We start from the raw sequence: 19,863 nt of genomic DNA on the forward strand, positions 1-19,863 counted from the left end.
TCTGAACACCCTTCCACCTCAATATAGCCCTTTTAAAATTTCATACAATACACATAAGGATAAATGGTCAATTAATGAATTAATGACCATGTGTGTTCAAGAAGAAGAGAGGCTAGTAATGGAATTGGGTGAGAGTGCATTGATGGTAACCACTCGAGGGAAGAACAAAATTAACAAACATCAAGCCAATCAAAAAGCTTATCAGCAGGGAAAAGGTAAAATACCACCCCAAGCTGATATCAAGAAAGAAGCAAGGTGTTTCTTTTGTAAAAGAAAGGGACACATGAAGAAGGAATGTACGAAATTCCAACAATGACTTGAAAAGAAAGGTAAACCAACCTCATATGTATGTTATGAATCTAATATGGTCAATGTTAATATTAACACCTGGTGGATTGACTCTGGATCAACAATCCATATTGCAAACTCTTTGCAGGGTATGCAAAACCTAAGGAAGCCAGTGGGAAGTGAGCAAAGCATCATATCAGGAAATAAGATGGGCTCACATGTGGAAGCAATTGGAACATGCATTTTAACTTTAAGTAGTGGTTTTGTTTTAAAATTGGAAAGAACCTTTTATGTACCAAGTTTCTCGCGAAACTTAATTTCTGTTTCCAGACTCGTACCATTTGGATATTCCTTTAATTTTAAAGACACATCATTTCGTTTATTATATAAATCTGATTGTGTTGGGAATGGTATTTTGTCTGACGGTCTTTACAGTATTTTATTACAAAATGATAATACTCAAGGTTCAATGCATGTTCACGCTGGCATTAAAAGGTGTAATATTAATGAGGACTCCTCTATATTATGGCATCGGAGATTAGGACATATCTCCCTAGAGAGAATTAAAAGATTAGTTAAAGATGGAGTACTTAGTACTTTTGATTTTACTAATTTTAAGACTTGTGTGGATTGTATTAAAGGAAAACAGACCAATAAGTCCAAAAGGGGTGCTAATAGGAGTTCAGACTCATTAGAAATAATTCATACTGATATATGTTGTCCAGACATGGACATACATGGTCAGAAATACTTCATCTCCTTTATAGATGATTACTCACGATATATGTATATATATTTGCTTCATAATAAAAATGAAGCATTGGATGCCTTCAAAGTCTTTAAGGCTGAAGTTGAGAACCAATGTGGTAAGCAAATTAAAATTGTGAGATCAGATAGGGGTGGAGAATATTATGGTAGATATACTGAAAATGGACAAGCACCTGGTCCTTTTGCTAAGTTTCTTCAAGAACATGGGATTATTGCCCAATACACTATGCCTGGTTCTCCAGACCAGAATGGTGTTGCAGAAAGAAGAAACCGAACATTATTGGACATGGTGCGGAGTATGCTTAGCAACTCCAATCTTCCTAAGTTCTTGTGGACTGAAGCATTAAAAACGGCTGTGTATATATTAAACCGAGTTCCAACTAAGGCTGTCCAAAAGACACCATTTGAACTATGGAAAGGTTGGAAACCGAGTTTGCGACATATGCGCGTTTGGGGATGTCCGTCTGAAGTTAGGATATATAATCCACAGGAGAAGAAACTGGACCCGAGGACTATTAGTGGGTATTTCATTGGATATGCCGAAAAGTCCAAAGGTTACAGGTTCTATTGTCCATCTCACACAACTAGGATTATGGAATCAAGAAACGCTAAATTTCTTGAGGATGATGTGATTAGTGGGAGCGATCATTTCAGGAACATAGTTTCCGCACATGATCATACAGAATCTCAACCTTCCACATCAAATGATAGATTGGTTATAGTTCATAGCACTCCTCAAGTACAAACTAGTGCTGAACAACCAATCATTGAAATTCCACAAGTTGTTGATAGTATTCTAATAGATCAAGCAGTTCAGGAATTACAACAAGCTCCTGAACAACTAGTTGAACCACAAGTTCCTCAAGGAACCATTGGTACAACATTAAGAAGATCTACTAGAAATAAAAGATCAGCAATTCCTAGTGATTATGTTGTATATCTACAAGAATCTGACTATAATATTGGATCCAAAAATGATCCTGAAACATTTTCACAAGCCATGAGTTGCAAAAAGTCAAATTTGTGGCATGATGCTATGAAAGAAGAGATGAATTCCATGATGAGCAATGGAGTCTGGGATCTTGTAGAGTTGCCTAATGAAGCAAAGGCCATTGGTTGCAAATGGGTCTTTAAAACTAAGAAAGATTCGTTAGGCAACATTGAGAGATACAAGGCAAGACTTGTTGCAAAGGGATTTACTCAAAAAGAGGGAATCGATTATACAGAGACATTTTCTCCTGTATCTAAGAAAGATTCTCTGCGTATTATTTTAGCATTAGTTGCTCATTTTGACCTTGAGTTGCAACAAATGGATGTGAAAACAGCATTTCTTAATGGAGATCTAGAGGAAGAGGTTTATATGAAACAACCTGAAGGTTTCTCCTCTAGTGTTGGTGAGCACTTGGTTTGCAAGCTTAGGAAGTCTATATACGGCTTAAAACAAGCCTCCCGCCAATGGTATTTTAAATTTCATGAAGTGATTTCTTCATTCGGATTTGTTGAAAATCTCATGGATCAATGCATATACCAGAAGGTTAGTGGGAGTAAAATATGTTTCCTTGTTTTATACGTAGATGATATTTTGCTTGCAACCAATGATAAGGATTTGCTGCATGAGGTGAAACAATTTCTTTCTAAAAATTTTGACATGAAAGATATGGGTGAAGCATCTTATGTCATTGGCATTAAGATCTATAGAGATAGACCTCGAGGCATTTTAGGTCTATCACAAGAAACCTATATTGATAAACTTTTAGAAAGATTTCGGATGAAGGATTGTTCACCAAGTGTTGCTCCCATTGTGAAAGGTGATAGGTTCAATTTGAACCAATGCCCAAAGAACAATTTTGAAAGGGAATCAATGAAAAACATCCCATATGCTTCTGTCGTAGGAAGCCTTATGTATGCTCAGGTCTGTACTAGACCTGATATTGCATTTATTGTGGGGATGCTAGGTCGATATCAGAGTAATCCAGGTATGGACCACTGGAGAGCTGCAAAGAAAGTGATGAGGTATCTACAAGGAACCAAAGATTACATGTTTATGTATAGACATACAGACAATCTGGATGTGATTGGTTACTCAGATTCAGACTTCGCCGGTTGTGTTGATTCTCGTAAATCAACATCAGGATATATTTTTATGATGGCCGGTGGAGCTATTTCTTGGAGAAGTGCTAAGCAGACCTTGACTGCTACTTCTACCATGGAAGCTGAGTTTGTCTCCTGCTTTGAGGCTACTTCACATGGTGTATGGCTTAAGAGTTTCATTTCTGGGCTTAGAATCATGGATTCTATTTCTAGGCCATTAAGAATTTTCTATGACAATTCAGCTGCTGTCTTTATGGCTAAAAACAATAAAAGTGGAAGTCGAAGTAAACACATCGACATTAAGTATTTAGCCATAAGAGAACGTGTAAAAGAACATAAAGTGGTCATTGAGCACATTAGCACTGAATTGATGATTGCTGATCCTTTGACTAAAGGCATGCCACCTCTAAAATTCAAGGATCATGTAAAGAAAATGGGACTTAGTTCCACTTTGTAATGATATTGAAACTCTTATATATTGTGAAAATTTCTCATTTATGTACACATTATTTTGAGAAAATATATTGTTGTTGGACCAAGAATAAACATAAGGTTTATTCATAAAGTAATATTACCACATTAAGATTAAGAAACTAAATACATCGTGATACATGGATGATAATACTCGCTCTTAGAGGACTTATCGCTATGATTCATGTATTTATTTCTTAAGAAAGTTGTTCGAGAAAGATTAATTCAAATTATTAAGATAAACGTATGGACCAAGTGGGAGAATGTAACGGTTATTATTAAATATTTTATTTAATAATAACGTAACCGTTCTCATTAAGATTCATAATTCATTATCATGAATTTCTTCATTTATTATGGTTTAAATGATTTCGGTTTCTTATTCTTTTTGCATGAAACCGTTATTATTAAATTAAATATTTAATATCATTAAGTTCTTCATTATGGTCCAAACGTTACAAATTTGAATTAATTCTTGAACGTTATGAGTTGGTGATGATAAATGTTCTTGATGGGAGAACATCTATATATACATGAGGATTTTGGTCCCTTGGTTCAATCATCTCTTTGAAGCGAAAGGCTTTCCTACACCATCTAAAGCGAGAGTTCTGAGCCGAGAAGAACCAAAGTTCAAGAAGAAACCTCTGCAGAAATTCTTGGCGACAATGGCCGGAGGTACGCTATTTCGTTTCCGCATTAGTTTTATTGTGTTTCTATTACAATGATTTAGAAACACAAGTTGGCTTCATTAAAATTTCTTACATATTGGGCATCAAGTATCATGCTTTCTTGGTCTGTGTTTGATTATATTTCTTTTGATCACAGATACAACTATACGTTTCAGAGGCCGTAAAAACATCAACCAATAACTTTGATTGAAGAATCAAAACAGAGAGGAAGTCCAAAGCACAAGAAGAAACACATAGAACACCTACCCGAAGAAGAAACGTGATAAACGAGCATAAACAGCAATGATTGAGCAAAAAATGGAAGAGGCTGAGACCTCTTGTGAGACAGGTTGTGCCATGAGCTTTATGAGGAGCAGCTGACAGACATGTCCTTCCTTACTCAGAACTGTGCGCTTCCTACGAGAATCCAAAATCTTATCTCACATCAAAAGAGAGAAACAAAGTATTCGTTCAAAATGCATTCATCAACCGCAATATTTTATAGAGAGTGATTGCCGGGAAATGCTTCTTCTGTCAGTAGCAGCTCAGATGACAGGCACATGTGCCTTGAAAAGCCCCTAATTGTCCTATAAGAAAACCAAAGATCGCCTCACATCATACAGAAACATCTAAGAAATTTGATGAAACGTAGTGCAAAAACACATTTACCAAATACAATTTTCCATTTAAGTATTATCGAAGCTCATGGGCTGTGAAGTATTATTATTTATTTGATTTCTGCAGGGAAGGTGAACAGAATTAATTACCCAATTGAGGATTTCTGCAGCATTGTTGGATGACAAGATCATAACTCCAACAATTCCATGCGCAATGAAGATGTTGATCTCATAATTATGCCCTTCTCATATGGGAGTCTATCCTAACATCTACCTGTGGGGGTGATGCTGACATCGTGATCAGGTGGTGCAGCTTGTGTGCCCCAAACATGACCCCACCTTCTGCACGCGGGTCTCTTTTCAGGTTAATTTATCGGATCCGCAGCTGTAGCGGTCTGCGTTGGATCCGGTAAGCTTAGTACAGGGATCGGACAGGGACCCACGCAACAGATATGATCCGATCCCATTACCGGTAGTTGGCGGACCGTCCTATTAATCATCGCATGCCAATGATGGAAATATGAAAATTTACGCATATGCCCATGCAATTAGTCTCGTAAAAAGGGGATTTTACCCATAATTATTTTATATTATGATTCAAATATCTTTAATAAAATTATAAAAGAATAGTGATTGTGCTTTAACTCGTTTTTCAGGATTGAACTGATTTTTTTAGATAAATCGGACACATCAATTAAATTAAATCATAATTATTCAATTTAATTTAATTATATCTTATATTATCCCTTGATTTTTTTTAAATTATCTCCACCCTTCACCTCCCCTCATATTTCTCCTCCGATCGTCTCCTCCCTCTCCTCAATCACTTCTCTTTCTCACCCTCCGCCGCCTCGTCATTCTACTCTTTCCTTTCTCCTCATCCTTATAGTTTATTTATAAAAATCATAATACTTGAGTTGTACTTATTTATATAATATAATAATAAATATATAAAATTATCTTAAATTCATCATTAAAAACTTGGGTTATCCTAAATATATATATATATATAAATTTTTAGATAAATTTATCCTAAATTATCTAGAAAAACCATTATCTTCACACTCATGTTATATTCAAGTTACACTCATTCATATAATATATTTAAAAATATATTAATTTTTATATAAAATTATCTTAAATTCATCAGAAGACTAATCACAAAATCCTATATTTTTTATTTTCTATTTCCTATATTGACTTAGTTAAACTCAAAATTAAAATAAATTAATTTTGATTACCTAACATATTTTAATATTAATATTTTTAGATATTTTAAATATAATTAATTATTAAAACTTTGAGAATTATACTATAATTTGATTGTAACAAAAAAATATCAATTTTTTTATATATTAGAAAACTCAAGTTATCCTAAAAATATATTAATTTTTATCCAAAATTATCTTGAAAAGTTATTACGTTCTATTTATACTCAGATTACACACGAGTTATCCTCAATCATATAATATATTAAAAAATATTTTAGTCTCTATATAAAATTTTATTAAATTCATTACAAAATAAAAAAAATTAAGTTACCCTAAAAAATATATTAAATTTTATATAATATTATCATTATCTAAAACATCATTACACTTAAGTTACACTCATTTGTAGAACATGTTAAAAAATATATTAATTTTATAAAATTATCTTAAAATCATCATAAAATTTTATATTTTCTATTTACTATATTAACTTGGTTATACTCAAAATTAAAATAAGTTAAATTTGATTACTTTTAATAATATTATTATTTTAAAAAGATATTTTTAGGATAATTAATTATCAAAACTTTGAGAATTCTATTGTAATCTGACAAAAATTTTACTAGTTTTTAATTTATAATAAATTTAGAATAAATCTATATAAAAATTAATATATTTTAATAAATTTTATGAATGAGTATAACTTGAATGTAAGATATATGAACCAACATGATTTGAAAGGATTTGACTTGAATCGACCCATATATCAGTTTGATCTATGACCTGATTTATATAAATTTATATAAAAAATAATATTTTTTAATAAATTAGAGTGTAACTTAAGTATAATTTGAAAATAAGATATCCAACTTGGCTCAACCTAATCTGAAAGGATCTAACTCGAATCAACCTGATTCAAATCAAATCGACCCGTAAATCCATCATGCTTAAAACAGTTTGGTTCAACTACATTATTAGGATTTTTGGAAGAAAAAAAAGACACTCTTCCATAAAAACCAAATATAAGAGCATCACTCGCTCATCACCAAGCATTTTTTGTTTTATAAATTGCCCAATGATATACAATATTTTTGGAAAGCTTAGTTTGAATGCAATTTAATGCATGCCATGCATAGCGAAGTTCTAAAGGATCCTTCAAAACCTTCCAATTTCATTTCCTTTTCCTCATATTTGTTCACTTGATTTGTTCAAATTATTTATGATATTTATTGTTTAACATATGAATAAATGACAATGGAATTACAATGCAATAAATAGTAACGTTATAAGGATTATTTTTAATTTAAAAATTAATAATATTTTCTGTGTCATGCGAAATACATACCCGTTCGATCAAGATCAAACGGTAGCACGCATTTCAAACGATCACCGTCGGATCCTACGGGGTGGTGCTATATAGACCCATGTTCTCCGTTCCACCTTACGGGACACTTTTCTCTTTCTCCTCTTCCACATCCATCGGCAGCGAGAGACTCGCGGGGCGACCCCTTTTCGCCTCTCTCGTCACGGGGAAATAGCGTGAAGATGAAGGAAGACGAGAGGTTCGGTTAATCGCTACAGAGGAAATTTTTGGCGATCGTGAGTCTCGGTGGATGAAATCGAGCAGCTCTTTTGCGGAGGAGTCAAACCCGTAGATCGAGGTACCGTTTTATCTCTGCTTCGTTCCGATCCCGAATTCTCGAGGTTTGGGACTCATCAGAGTCTGCTCTTTTCCTGTGGGTTTCTGGAACTATTTCTAATCTCTTACAGATCGATTTCTTGCCGTGCTTCTTACCATTAATTTGCTTTGTTGTTCTTCAACTATAAAAGGAATATTGAATGACGATCGAATGTTAAAACCCCCCTACGCCATGTTCATTCTTCCTATTCTATTGTTTCTTTAAGTACTTTGGTGGAAGAACAGATTCAGAGGAAGAGGGGCGTCGTCGCCCAAGAGATCTCTATCGCGCATCTCGTGGGAGTACATCAATGAGCAATTGTAGTAGCTGTTCCCATTCGTTCGCAAATGGGACGTATCCCTACTTCCGATCTGCAAATCAGCAGACCCCTCAACTCAATTGCTTCCTCTTGGAATAATTAGTGATGATGTGTGGATAGGAGAGTTGTCTGCTAACAGAATCGGTGGTTCCCATACTGCTTCCTTGATACAGGAATCTGGTGCTGATGTCAGGAATTGACCTCCACATGTCATCTTCATTGCCGTAATTGCATTGATCCTAAAGTAAATGGTCGTATCGAAATGGATTAAATCAAGTAGCAGTATGAATTAATTGCAAGCTTTCCCAGGTTTGATTGTAGTTCTGATTATTGTAGTACATGGAATAGAGCCTAGGATTTGACCTTGACAGTTACGTGAAGGAACCGCCAATCTCGGATCAACCCTCTAATAATTGTGTCACGTAGTTTCCTCTGCGGTAGGCAAGAGTTGTCCACCCAACAATATACCCCTGCTTGTGTTGCAGTCGGGGCTTAAACACGACAACGAACACGAGTATCAACGCCATAATGCTTGCCTTGGGACTCGTGACAACAATTTACATGCCTAAGCAGTCACGTCTTTGGAAGGCTTAGCAGTATTTGTACTCGAATACCGGAGAAAAGAACTAATGTGACGCGAAATGTTCGCGTCAACCGTTTCTGTTGCCCAAACAAAACTCCACCCACGTCACCAGTTCTCTTGGAAGCTATGGGGCCACTGCTGCTTCCAATCACCAGGCAGCACAGCATCGGCCTCCTTGTTATTGAGGCTGCTGTGCTGACCAGGCTTCTGTGGTCCAGAGCGAGTGGGGGCGGTTCGCTCTAACACGCAATTCGTGCCATGTGTTACGGCATGTTGCTTTGGGAAGTCCCACAATTTTGCACCCACCAAACCATGGTGCGACCTCCAATTGTCGTCTGCCGACGCCCGATGGACCACTAGTTTGTGGTCCGTAATATCGACGTGCCTGTTCATAATTCGCTTCATTGCTGGAATGATGACCTGAACGTCTACTGCATTTCAGGTGTCCCCCATTTTTGTTTCCCTTTTGCTGGTACAACCATCGCCAATCCATTCATGCGACTTGGAGGACTTGTAAGGGTTGTTTCTGAATATTGTTTTTGTAGGTGAACCGAGATCTTCATATTGAAGGTCTTTTGGCAGCGACAGACACAGGGAGGAGCAATGGATCATCAAGAGGGAAGCAACGACATAGATGGCATGGAGGGCGCGTGGCGGGAGATAGAGAGGAATGGATCGGGGTTGTACGAGAATGAGGAGGCTGGGAGTATGAGGGAGCCACTACTGAGGAAGCGCACCATGAATACAACCTCGCAGATCGCTATCGTTGGCGCCAATGTCTGCACCATCGAGAGCTTGGACTACGAGTAAGGCTTGATCTTAAATTATCTATTGGGTTGTGGTGGCATACGCACTGCCATCTTTGTTTGAGTACTTATTTCGTAAAGTATGCAACTTTCCTATTTTAAAGTAGTCCAGATGCAATTTTGTGTGTGTTTTTTTCCCTCTCTTCTGTCGATTTGGATCATCTGTAAGCTGCAGTTTAACATGTAGTTGACTTATGTTGGAATATTAAATTAGAGCATTGTTTAGCATTAGGAGTTTGATCAAGATTAGAAGTTACAATATACTTTGAAGGAGTCATGGTTTTATATATGTCGCATGTAGCCTTCTAAATCAATTCTCAGAGAGCATTGATGAATAAAAAATTTAGATTATTGCCTTCTAGAACTCTTTTATAATTCTTCTTTGTTAATTTTTAGATTTACCATCTTCAGAGCTATTCCTCAGCAGGCTTGAACTAGGAGACTATTCTAATTTCCACTATGGTGTCATCTGGTTTGCAGAGATATTTTCAGCATGAGAATGTGAGAATAAGTGAAGAATTATATAAACAATATGAGATCACAATTTACCGGAATTGATTACACTAAAGTTCATAACTAGTCCTGTACCAATAGCAAGAACCATATAGACCTTGCCTATCTCTGTGCACCATCTTCTTTCTATATGATTTCAGAACAACATGGTGAAGATTATATTTATTTTCTTCTTCTCAGCATTTTATAAATAAAGGTGTGGCCACATACTTAAATATTCTTAAAATGGTTTTTTAAGTGGATTGCCATGAATAAGATTTATAAGGTCGATTGTGATTAATTGTTAACGCCTTCTTGTGACACTCAAATTTGAAATCTAGAAATTTTTGTATGTTTTATCTTTAATATATATGCCATTTGCTGCAACTCAATTATTTTTTCCCTACCTATTTTATGATGTCAAATAAAACTTCAAACTTGTTATGCTATATTTGTAATGATGGATCACAAAATCAGTATTATTAGATCACTATGAACTTTCATGTTGTTTTCAAATTGTTTATGAGCATCGGACCTGGTATCTTTTTTCTTTTATGCTTAGATAAAATGTCTTGGGACTGTCATATGGCTATTTGTTAATCATAAATGATCTCATTTTGTCTTAGAATTGTGGAAAACGATCTTTTCGAGCAAGACTGGCGGTCGAGGAAGAAAGTCCAGATATTCCAGTACATTGTCCTCAAATGGACTCTTGCTCTTCTGATTGGTTTGGCAACAGGGCTAGTTGGCTTTTTCAATAACCTTGCAGTTGAGAACATTGCTGGATTTAAATTGTTGCTGACGAGTAATCTTATGCTTGAGCACAGGTAAAACCAACTTACGTTAAAACCAACTTACGTTATCACCATTTTTTCTGAACATGCATGCCATTGAAATTGGCTGAATTACTTTCTGCTATCAAATAAAGAAGTATTGCACACAGCGACAAATAAATGTTAATGGCAAATATTATAATGCAACAAGCTGTTCGTTGAGGATTTATAAGAAAATTCATAAGTTTTAAGTGCTTTTGTCTTAAATATCTAGGCCAATTGCTTTCTATTTAATATGTTGATTGCTAATACAATTCGTTTTAGACAATGCCAGAATAACTTATGTTCTAACAGACCTTTTTTAAAGGTTTTTCTGTGGGAAACTGGAATATAACAAGATCCAACCGGAGATCTGTTTCAAGAGTTTTAGCATGAAACAAACCAAAGAGTTCTAAATGTTTCACAGCAAAATGATGGACCATTTTGCCTCAACAGAACTTAAGTCTAACTGGGCACAAAAAAGACCTTGTTTGCAAGAATTTTTGCGGAACGTTAAATTCTAAAGAAGGCTCTAATTGTGATGAAAGACTGGATATTCCTAGCCTTCTGCATTTTTTTTCTTGATTTTCCTTTTTCTCAGATGAACGACAACAAAATTAAGTTCCTGGTGATGTTTATTGTGGAATGGTTCTTTGAATCTAACAAATTAAAAGGTAAAGTCGGGATTGAACTTTGGATTCACTTCCATAATCTTTATTGATTTCTATTAATCTTCGGGTGACTGGATCTATTTGTTTTAGATTGATTTCAGCTGGATTGCTAAAATTGACTGCTTTCCATAGTTTTTATTGTATAATCAAGAATTTTATGCTTGTGCATGTGCTTTGTCAAGCGTATAACAATGCATCTGAACAATTTTGGGTTTCAGAACATCTTTCAGATGCATCACAAAAGGCTAATCATAAAATATAAAAAGTTTTTCTGGTGACATGCTTTAATAGTTTGCAAACTGCCAGAGTTCAAGTTAATGCAAAAAGAAAACGCCAAAGTTCTTTCGCATTTGCAGAATAATATCATGTAATTGGTACAATTATGGTTCCAGTACAGGTACTTTGCAGCATTTTTAGCCTACTGTAGCATCAATGCAATTTTGGCAGCATCTGCAGCTGCCCTCTGTGCTTATGTTGCACCTGCGGCTGCTGGGTCTGGCATTCCTGAAGTGAAAGCTTATCTAAACGGAGTCGATGCTTATTCCATACTGGCTCCTAGCACGCTCTTCGTAAAAGTAAGTTCCAAACATAAACTATTTTCTGAAATTTTCCGGTCTTGTTAATCACACACAGCTCCAGCCATGAACTTGTGAAAACACCCTCCTAAAGAGCATCATAAATTTTAAATTCACATTCCACCACAGAGGTAGATGCTAAGTGATGACAGTGCACATCCACTCAAATTTTTTTTTATTGCTGCCAATTAGTAGAGGAAGAAAACCATCATATATGGTTTAAAAACAATCTACAATTGTTTTCATATTTGCCTAATCTCTTTTTATCTTTCTTCATCCTGTCTTCTCTTGAAGCACTCCAAGCAGTAGAACAAAATTATAACTGTCTTACCTAACTTCCTTCTATGGTTATAGTTGGACAAGTAAGACACAAAGTTATCACTAGTTTTTTTTCTTTTTTCCAAAAAGCTATAACTAGTTGATCTATGCAAAATTCTTCATAAGAGGGGATCTTTCATGATGAACTTTATCTTTTACTAGGATATCTTTTCCAAGTTTCTTGGAGTTTTGACCATAAGCATCCAGCTACAAACTGAATAATGTCTGACATGACCATTTTTGTGACAAGGATCATCTCAACTTTCTCGAAGGACCAAGTTTGCTAGCTGATCATCTTGTAACAACACTCACTTTAGGAACTTGCCAATGGGGGAGGGGGGCGGGGGGTGTGGGGTAGGTAGGGGTATCAGGAGATACGTATCTGTCAGATTGGGAATTTATAAACTGAAAATGTTCAATTCCAATTCCTGGTCTTGAAGCAAATATAAAAACTCCATTCAGCAGATCTACCTCTAAATCAAATAAATCTTCTACCTGATTGATCAACTAAAGATCGTATGAGGTCTTTACATTATGCAGTGTGGCAAATGAAGTATCAACCATAAACATCGTTGCAAAACATATTGTTCTGCGTATGGATTAGTTGTATATAGTGCATGGTGTTTATTAATTTATATTTCTTGATTCTCTAGATATTTGGGTCAATTGGTGGAGTTTCTGCTGGATTTGTATTGGGTAAGGAGGGGCCTATGGTGCACACAGGAGCATGCATTGCCAACTTACTTGGTCAAGGTGGATCTCGCAAGTATCATCTGACTTGGACATGGCTCAGGTACTTCAAAAATGATAGGGATCGACGAGATCTGATAACCTGTGGATCAGCAGCAGGAGTGGCAGCTGCCTTCCGAGCACCAGTTGGTGGTGTTCTCTTTGCTCTCGAAGAAGCGGCTTCCTGGTAATCCTACTTTTTTTTTCTTTTGGTGCTGCAATTGTGATATTAGTTCAGCATTTATGACCATCGATAGACAATTCTGGCTGCCATATTCATATAGATTGAAACAAATATTATGGCATTTGGTTTAGCAGTAATAATTATTGGACATATGTTTCCTCAAAAGTAAAAATTATGGGATACTACTTTTAACAAATAAATCAAAATCGAAGACAGGATCTGCTTTTCACAAATTATTTGTGTTGATGCATCAAAATGACATTATTTTTAGAAATGAAAGAATTTTAAATGATCATGTATTTTGAGCAAGGCAGTTTGCAAAGCGTTTTTTTCTTACCTCCAGAGCTCGACAAGTGCCAGAAAGCAAGACTCTTCGAAAATTGAGATGGCAGATCTTGATGCCTCAAAAACATGCATTATTATCTTACTAGTTGTCTTCATTTTCCTCAGGTGGCGAAGTGCGCTTCTGTGGAGAACATTCTTCACAACAGCTGTTGTTGCTGTATCATTGAGAAGTTTAATAGAGTATTGCCGCAGTGGAAAATGCGGGTTGTTTGGCAAAGGAGGACTAATAATGTTCGATGTTAGCTCAAGCGTTACCACATACAGCACTCCCGATCTGATAGTCATAATAGTTCTTGGAGTAATTGGGGGAGTCTTCGGAGCCCTCTTCAATTACCTTCTGGACCGGATTCTTCGAACCTACAGCTTCATCAATGAGTAAATTCCTTACATTCACTCTGTTATTAATGATATCAGTCCTAAGAAAAATTTTCGAGTCGATCAAACGATTGTATTTGATTGCAGGAAAGGTGCTCCGTTCAAGATTCTCCTCACCGTGGCCATATCTATCCTCACATCATGCTGCTCTTACGGGCTCCCTTGGCTCGCCAGCTGCACTCCCTGCCCCGCACATCTCCAAGAGCAGTGCCCGACCATAGGCCGCTCCGGCAATTTCAAGAACTTCCAGTGTCCCCCGGGTCACTACAATGACCTTGCCTCCCTCTTCCTCAACACCAACGACGATGCCATCCGCAATCTCTTCAGTGCCGGCACTGACAACGAGTTCCATATGTCTACCCTTTTCGTCTTCTTCGCTGCGGTTTATTGCCTTGGACTCGTAACATATGGCATTGCTGTTCCTTCGGGTCTCTTCATCCCAGTTATACTCGCCGGTTCTACATATGGCCGAATGGTTGGGACTCTGCTTGGCCCTATCTCGGACCTCGACGCCGGCCTCTTTGCCCTCCTTGGAGCAGCATCTTTTCTTGGTGGAACCATGAGAATGACTGTTTCAGTCTGTGTCATCCTCCTTGAGCTCACCAATGACCTGCTACTGCTACCTCTGGTGATGCTGGTTCTTCTGATATCCAAAACAATGGCTGATAGCTTCAACAAGGGGGTCTACGACCAGATTGTTCGGATGAAGGGCTTGCCTTTCATGGAGGCCCATGCAGAGCCTCACATGAGGCACTTGGTCGCAAGGGATGTGGTCTCAGGACCCCCCGTCAGCTTTTCTGGAGTGGAGAAGGTGGGAACCATAGTACATGCACTAAGATTGACCGGTCACAATGGATTTCCGGTGGTTGATGAGCCACCGTTCTCGGATGCCCCTGAGTTAGTCGGGCTGGTGTTGAGGTCTCACTTACTGATTCTGCTGAAAGGGAAGAGATTTTCCAAGGAAAGGGTGAAGACTGGGGTACGAGAAATGTTACAAAGGTTTGGTGCCTTTGATTTCGCTAAAGCTGGATCAGGGAAAGGACTCAAGTTGGAAGACTTGAACATCCTCGAAGAGGAAATGGATATGTTTGTTGATCTCCATCCTGTTACGAATAAATCACCCTACACGGTGGTTGAGACGATGTCATTGGCTAAGGCTGCCATCCTCTTCAGGGAGCTCGGACTCCGGCACCTCTGCGTTGTGCCAAAGACACCGGGGGTAAGAACTCCTTTTATCTCTATAATTATAATTATAATTATGATTAGTTTTCGTATATACTGTCAGTGGTTTGTTACATTGCCAATCACTTCTACGATAAACATGTTCACAACAATATCGCATTCGAATAGCTACAATCTACTCATAATTATGCCTAGTTTTGTATATACTGTAGTGGATATCTATCTGTCTATTCACGCGTGTTCATATTTTAGAACTCATCAGCTCTGACCGACTCATTGCTACACCTGTTTGCGTGCAGACGCCTCCAATTGTTGGAATCCTTACTCGACACGACTTCATGGCGGAACACATTCTTGGATTGTTCCCTCATCACCACTCCCACAAATAGGTCATCGCTGTACTTATATTTCTTTGCCTGTCACACTGTTACTGCAATATCTATCAACATATTAATATCGCTGCAGACTTTATTTTTTTTTTGCTCTTTTTATGAAAGAATACAACTTAAAAAGTCGATTGCATTCCACCGTTGTTACACGAGTTCTTACGGCTCCTCGAGGAGGATAGTTTTTTTGCCAATCTCTGCTATTTGGTGCTTCGTATCCGGTCATTCTCGAATTCTTATGGACAGAAAAGGGCCATTGCAACCCAAGATGGTTGAAACACACAGCAAACTCGACGGATTACATGGGGAATAAACCGAAAGGACCTTGCTGCACGCTTTCAATAGTGGATGAGCTCATGCAATGGAGTGCAACACACTATGATTGATCTTTGTATATTTTGTACAAGCAACACTGCACAAGGAAATCTTAAAGCTTTTTAAAAAACATGGTCGTGCTTATGCAATGGAGTGCAATACACTGCGATTGATCTCTATATATGTTGTACAAGCAGAACACTGCATAAGGAAATCTTGAGCTTTTTAAAAGAACATTGTTGTGTTCTTAAACTGGCAATCAGAATCTACTACTAACGCAAAAATATGGCTCTGTTATTGCTGGTTCCTCTACGGTCCATTCTCTCAGGGTTTAGAACACCTGTTTAGACTACAAAACGGCAACCCATCGAGCTCCAACATCCAAATTAAGACCAGCCATAAGTGACGTTAAGAATCAAACATACTTGGGAAGTCGGAACCAATGATACTGATGACAAGCAAGGGGTCCAGTAAAATCACGGGAGTATTCAACAGAAATTTTAAAATGGAAAGAAATCGAATTCCAAATAATTTTGTAGGCTCATGCATATGTATATATTCATAAATGTGGATGCATGGTCTGATGATTGGTCCCGATAGATCATGGGATTTTGGGTCAATTCTCCGTAAAAAGTAACATCGAATGTACAGAATGGAGCGAGATAGCATTAAAATTTGCAAGAATTCTCCAGCTCATTCCAGAGTTTTGAGAAGCCTGAACAAGCCAGCAGCCTCCCTGATGCGGGAGAACTCGATGCAGAATGCCTGCACCTCGATGAATAGATCATGAACTGCATATCACGACAAACAACCATAGGAATGTCATTACCAGTGTGGGACGACATGCATCACGTCATCCATGCTAATCTTAATGTACAATAATAAACTGTCACAACAACAATTTTTTTTTTTTTGTCACATAAACTACAATACATATTCGATCTAAGAAGACTGTCCATTTTGAAAATGTAATTTTCATTTACATGATCAAATAAACCTAAATCATCTTAAAAGTTTATCAGAAAGTCGGGCAGTCTAACTATACACAAAAGAAGAACCCAAAATGAGAACCAATGAGGTGTTTAGGGGGGGGGGGGGTCTATATATATAATCGTATCCTTACAAGTAAAGAGATCACTATTTTAACACAACCTCTGGTCATTTAGATTGCGAGGATCGACATGCGAAGCCAACGTAGAGTCAGGAGGGTCAATATGTGCAGGCAGCCCTCATCACACTAAAATATGATTATGTACACTGTAAACTGTTGAGATATCAATAATAAGTGCTCTATGTGAACCAACTACGATCTACGTAAGCAACTACCACATGGTAGAGTATCGCACCGACAAAAACTTAGTACCAGGGTACAGAACATCTTGATGGGCAAAGTTAAAGAAAAAAAGGGTACCAGAATCCATAGATAACTAATTGATCATTTCATTACCTTTCCCTTTGCTTTTGATTATTTCCTAACTACGCTGACACTCATGACCAACACAGGGATTTGATCCTAGATCAAAATCAAACATAAAACTGCAACAAGGACTATGACCACCACCCACTACTAAACTTAAAGAGCATAGAGTTCCAGTAAAACTGTATTCTAGAGCTTGCAACGAAAAAAGACAGTTCATAACTTTCATACAAAAAGGACAAACTAACAGAGAAAAGTAAAAAACTTTGTTTAATGCACTTAGAAGCAGGGAAATGGCAGCATAAACATCAACCATGAATGTCAGTTCCTCCACGAGAGAGCATAAGTACACTATAATATATAAGCATGCTGAAAAGCAAACTCACCATTAATGATCTTGTTCCTGATAAGACTCTGTAGAAACACACAAACCAACCTCACCAGTCTGTTTTGCATGTACTTGTCCTGCATAATAGACAAAACATCAAATTAACAATTTAGCGGTTCTGTGAGTTTGTCATAAAAAAGACAACATCAAATCCAATAGAATTTAAAGCACAAATTTCCTAGTTTTAGCATGTGTATACTAAATGAAGAACAGTAAGATCCATTGAAACACCCAACTGCTGTAAGTAACAAACATCATACATCTAAATAGCAAGACAAACAAAACCGTAAGTAGACATTGTTGATATAGCAAAATATGTTTCGACAAACCTACACTTTTAAGACTACAGGAGTACAATGATTTATAGTTTACAATGATAGTGTAATGACAAACACTAGACTGCTAAACAGTTCCAAGCATTAATGAACATGTAAACATAAACTCAATCAAGATGAAAGTTTTGGCTAAACAGCCAACCAGTCAGTAGCATCATAATTAGTTCCCCTGCTCTTGATGTCTGGGTATGAATTATTATGTTTCAGGTTATATCAACCAGTTTCTGACAGTATCAGCTAAAAAAGATCCAAAATCCATTTCTAGAAACTCAAAAGATTGGCATGAGCAACTTACAGGAGACAATGACAACAATAAAAAAAGAAAGAAATTAAAAGATTATTGTCTACAAGGTTTTAGGTTTCTATTTCTTGGAGACAACACTTATTCATCACTTGATTATCTTATTCAGAGTCAATGTAGACTACAAAATTAACAAGAATCTTCTGTTTTCACAATTGAAGCTCAGAAACTCAAGCTAAATGCAATTATGCTGCCTGAAAATCAGATCTTCAGTCTGACCATAAAAATAGAAGAATAAGCATAAATCCTCAACAATGATAATCAAAGTACCATCAGTATCAAAAGTGCTGCTACCTATGGAGCTCTTCTGCAGGCAAAACTTGATGTCAGCTATAAACATGGCCAACTAGAGAATAAGTAATTGAATGACCACTGTGAATTGATCTAGCAACAAAATAAATTTAGACAATGGCGTGTTTCCATGTGTGCATCTAGTAATGAAACATAGAACAAAGTACAGGATATTACAGTTTCATTGGCAATTGCTATACAATGAAAGCACGTAATCCGAGGAAGAATGGCTACACACTAAGTTCTAGATGATGATTGATCTAACAGATGAAAGCATATGAGCTAAAACATTAGAAAAAACATTAAGGTTCTTTTCTCTCCACAAAACTCAAAGAACTTCTGTACCATTTCACACGCCTGGTCAAATATTATACTACTACTACAAACACGTAAAATCCCAACTCAAATCTTATACTAATGAATGGTTAATTCAGCAGAACCAGATTCAATCAACTTTCCTCACTGCCAATATTATCATGGTGTGAAGTGATCATGCTGTTTCAGGTACAGGACATGTTTCGACGATTTGGTTGGGGACTGATATGTACCGGTTACCAGTTGGGATCACTGTACCACTCAACAAACAGTACACCGGTATCCGCTGGTGTTTCAAAAAGGAACAAAAAGGAGAAGAGGAAAGGGCAATGGAGGAAGGGAAGAAAAGAGGAAGGAGGATGGAAGAAAGAGGCGGTGGAGGAAGAGGAAGAGGCAAACGGAGGAAGAAGGAGAGCAGGCAGTAGGGGAAGAAGATGGAGGGAGAGGAAGGAATAAGAGGAAGAGAAAGAGAAGGGGAGGAGGAGGCATACGTCTCGAAGCAGCACGAGAGATGTACTCATGTTCGGGCAAAGAGGGCTTGCAAATGCGTATCATAAAAGTTTAAACGAGTTGAAGTCAACCCGTTTTAGTGGGTCAGAGTGGACCGCCCCGGTCCACGTACGTACTGCCTGTTTCGTACATTCTAAACGAGTCGAAGTCAACCCAGACAAAACAGCAGTCCTACTGGGAACAGCCACATGCAAATGAAATTACTCTCTTAGAGGCTTTGGAAAAGACCATTTGCTAATGAAAAATAGCATGTTTTCACCAATTAGCTACAAGCAGTGCACAAAGTACTAAAATAACTGAAAGCCAATGGTTTTTTCAGCTACAAACATGTCAGTAGATTGCAATCAATATCTTCAAAAAAGGGGAACATTTGAGGATGAAAGTGTGGGAAGACCTTTATGTTTTCGCAGGATGATATACA

At 37.2% G+C, this 19,863-nt stretch overlaps 1 protein-coding gene and 1 long non-coding RNA gene across 6 annotated transcripts; one reads left to right on the forward strand and one right to left on the reverse strand.

Annotated features, from left to right (window-relative positions):
- Window positions 1–7,562: 7,562 nt before the first annotated feature.
- Window positions 7,563–15,655, forward strand: LOC135664350 (chloride channel protein CLC-c-like). Of its 4 annotated transcripts, XM_065176984.1 has the most exons (9): window positions 7,563–7,775; window positions 8,020–9,137; window positions 9,241–9,501; window positions 10,620–10,820; window positions 11,874–12,051; window positions 13,023–13,285; window positions 13,733–14,002; window positions 14,090–15,221; window positions 15,484–15,655. In XM_065176984.1, the coding sequence occupies exons 3-9, from the start codon at window positions 9,299–9,301 to the stop codon at window positions 15,571–15,573; spliced, it is 2,337 nt and encodes a 778-aa protein (XP_065033056.1). In that variant the 5' UTR covers window positions 7,563–7,775; window positions 8,020–9,137; window positions 9,241–9,298; the 3' UTR covers window positions 15,574–15,655. The 4 variants fall into 4 exon arrangements, with proteins under 4 accessions (XP_065033056.1, XP_065033054.1, XP_065033055.1 ...); XM_065176982.1 differs by lacking the exon at window positions 8,020–9,137; XM_065176983.1 differs by lacking the exon at window positions 7,563–7,775 and having other exon boundaries at window positions 9,090–9,167.
- A 717-nt stretch (window positions 15,656–16,372) lies between these two features.
- Window positions 16,373–19,863, reverse strand: LOC135664352 (uncharacterized). Of its 2 annotated transcripts, XR_010508763.1 has the most exons (3): window positions 19,837–19,863; window positions 17,689–17,767; window positions 16,373–16,676 (listed from the first exon to the last, which is right to left on the reverse strand). It is a non-coding gene; the product is annotated as an uncharacterized LOC135664352 (long non-coding RNA). The 2 variants fall into 2 exon arrangements; XR_010508762.1 differs by lacking the exon at window positions 19,837–19,863 and having other exon boundaries at window positions 17,689–18,590.

The sequence above is a fragment of the Musa acuminata genome, unplaced genomic scaffold (genome assembly GCF_036884655.1).
Source record: "Musa acuminata AAA Group cultivar baxijiao unplaced genomic scaffold, Cavendish_Baxijiao_AAA HiC_scaffold_830, whole genome shotgun sequence".
Lineage (NCBI taxonomy): Eukaryota > Viridiplantae > Streptophyta > Magnoliopsida > Zingiberales > Musaceae > Musa > Musa acuminata.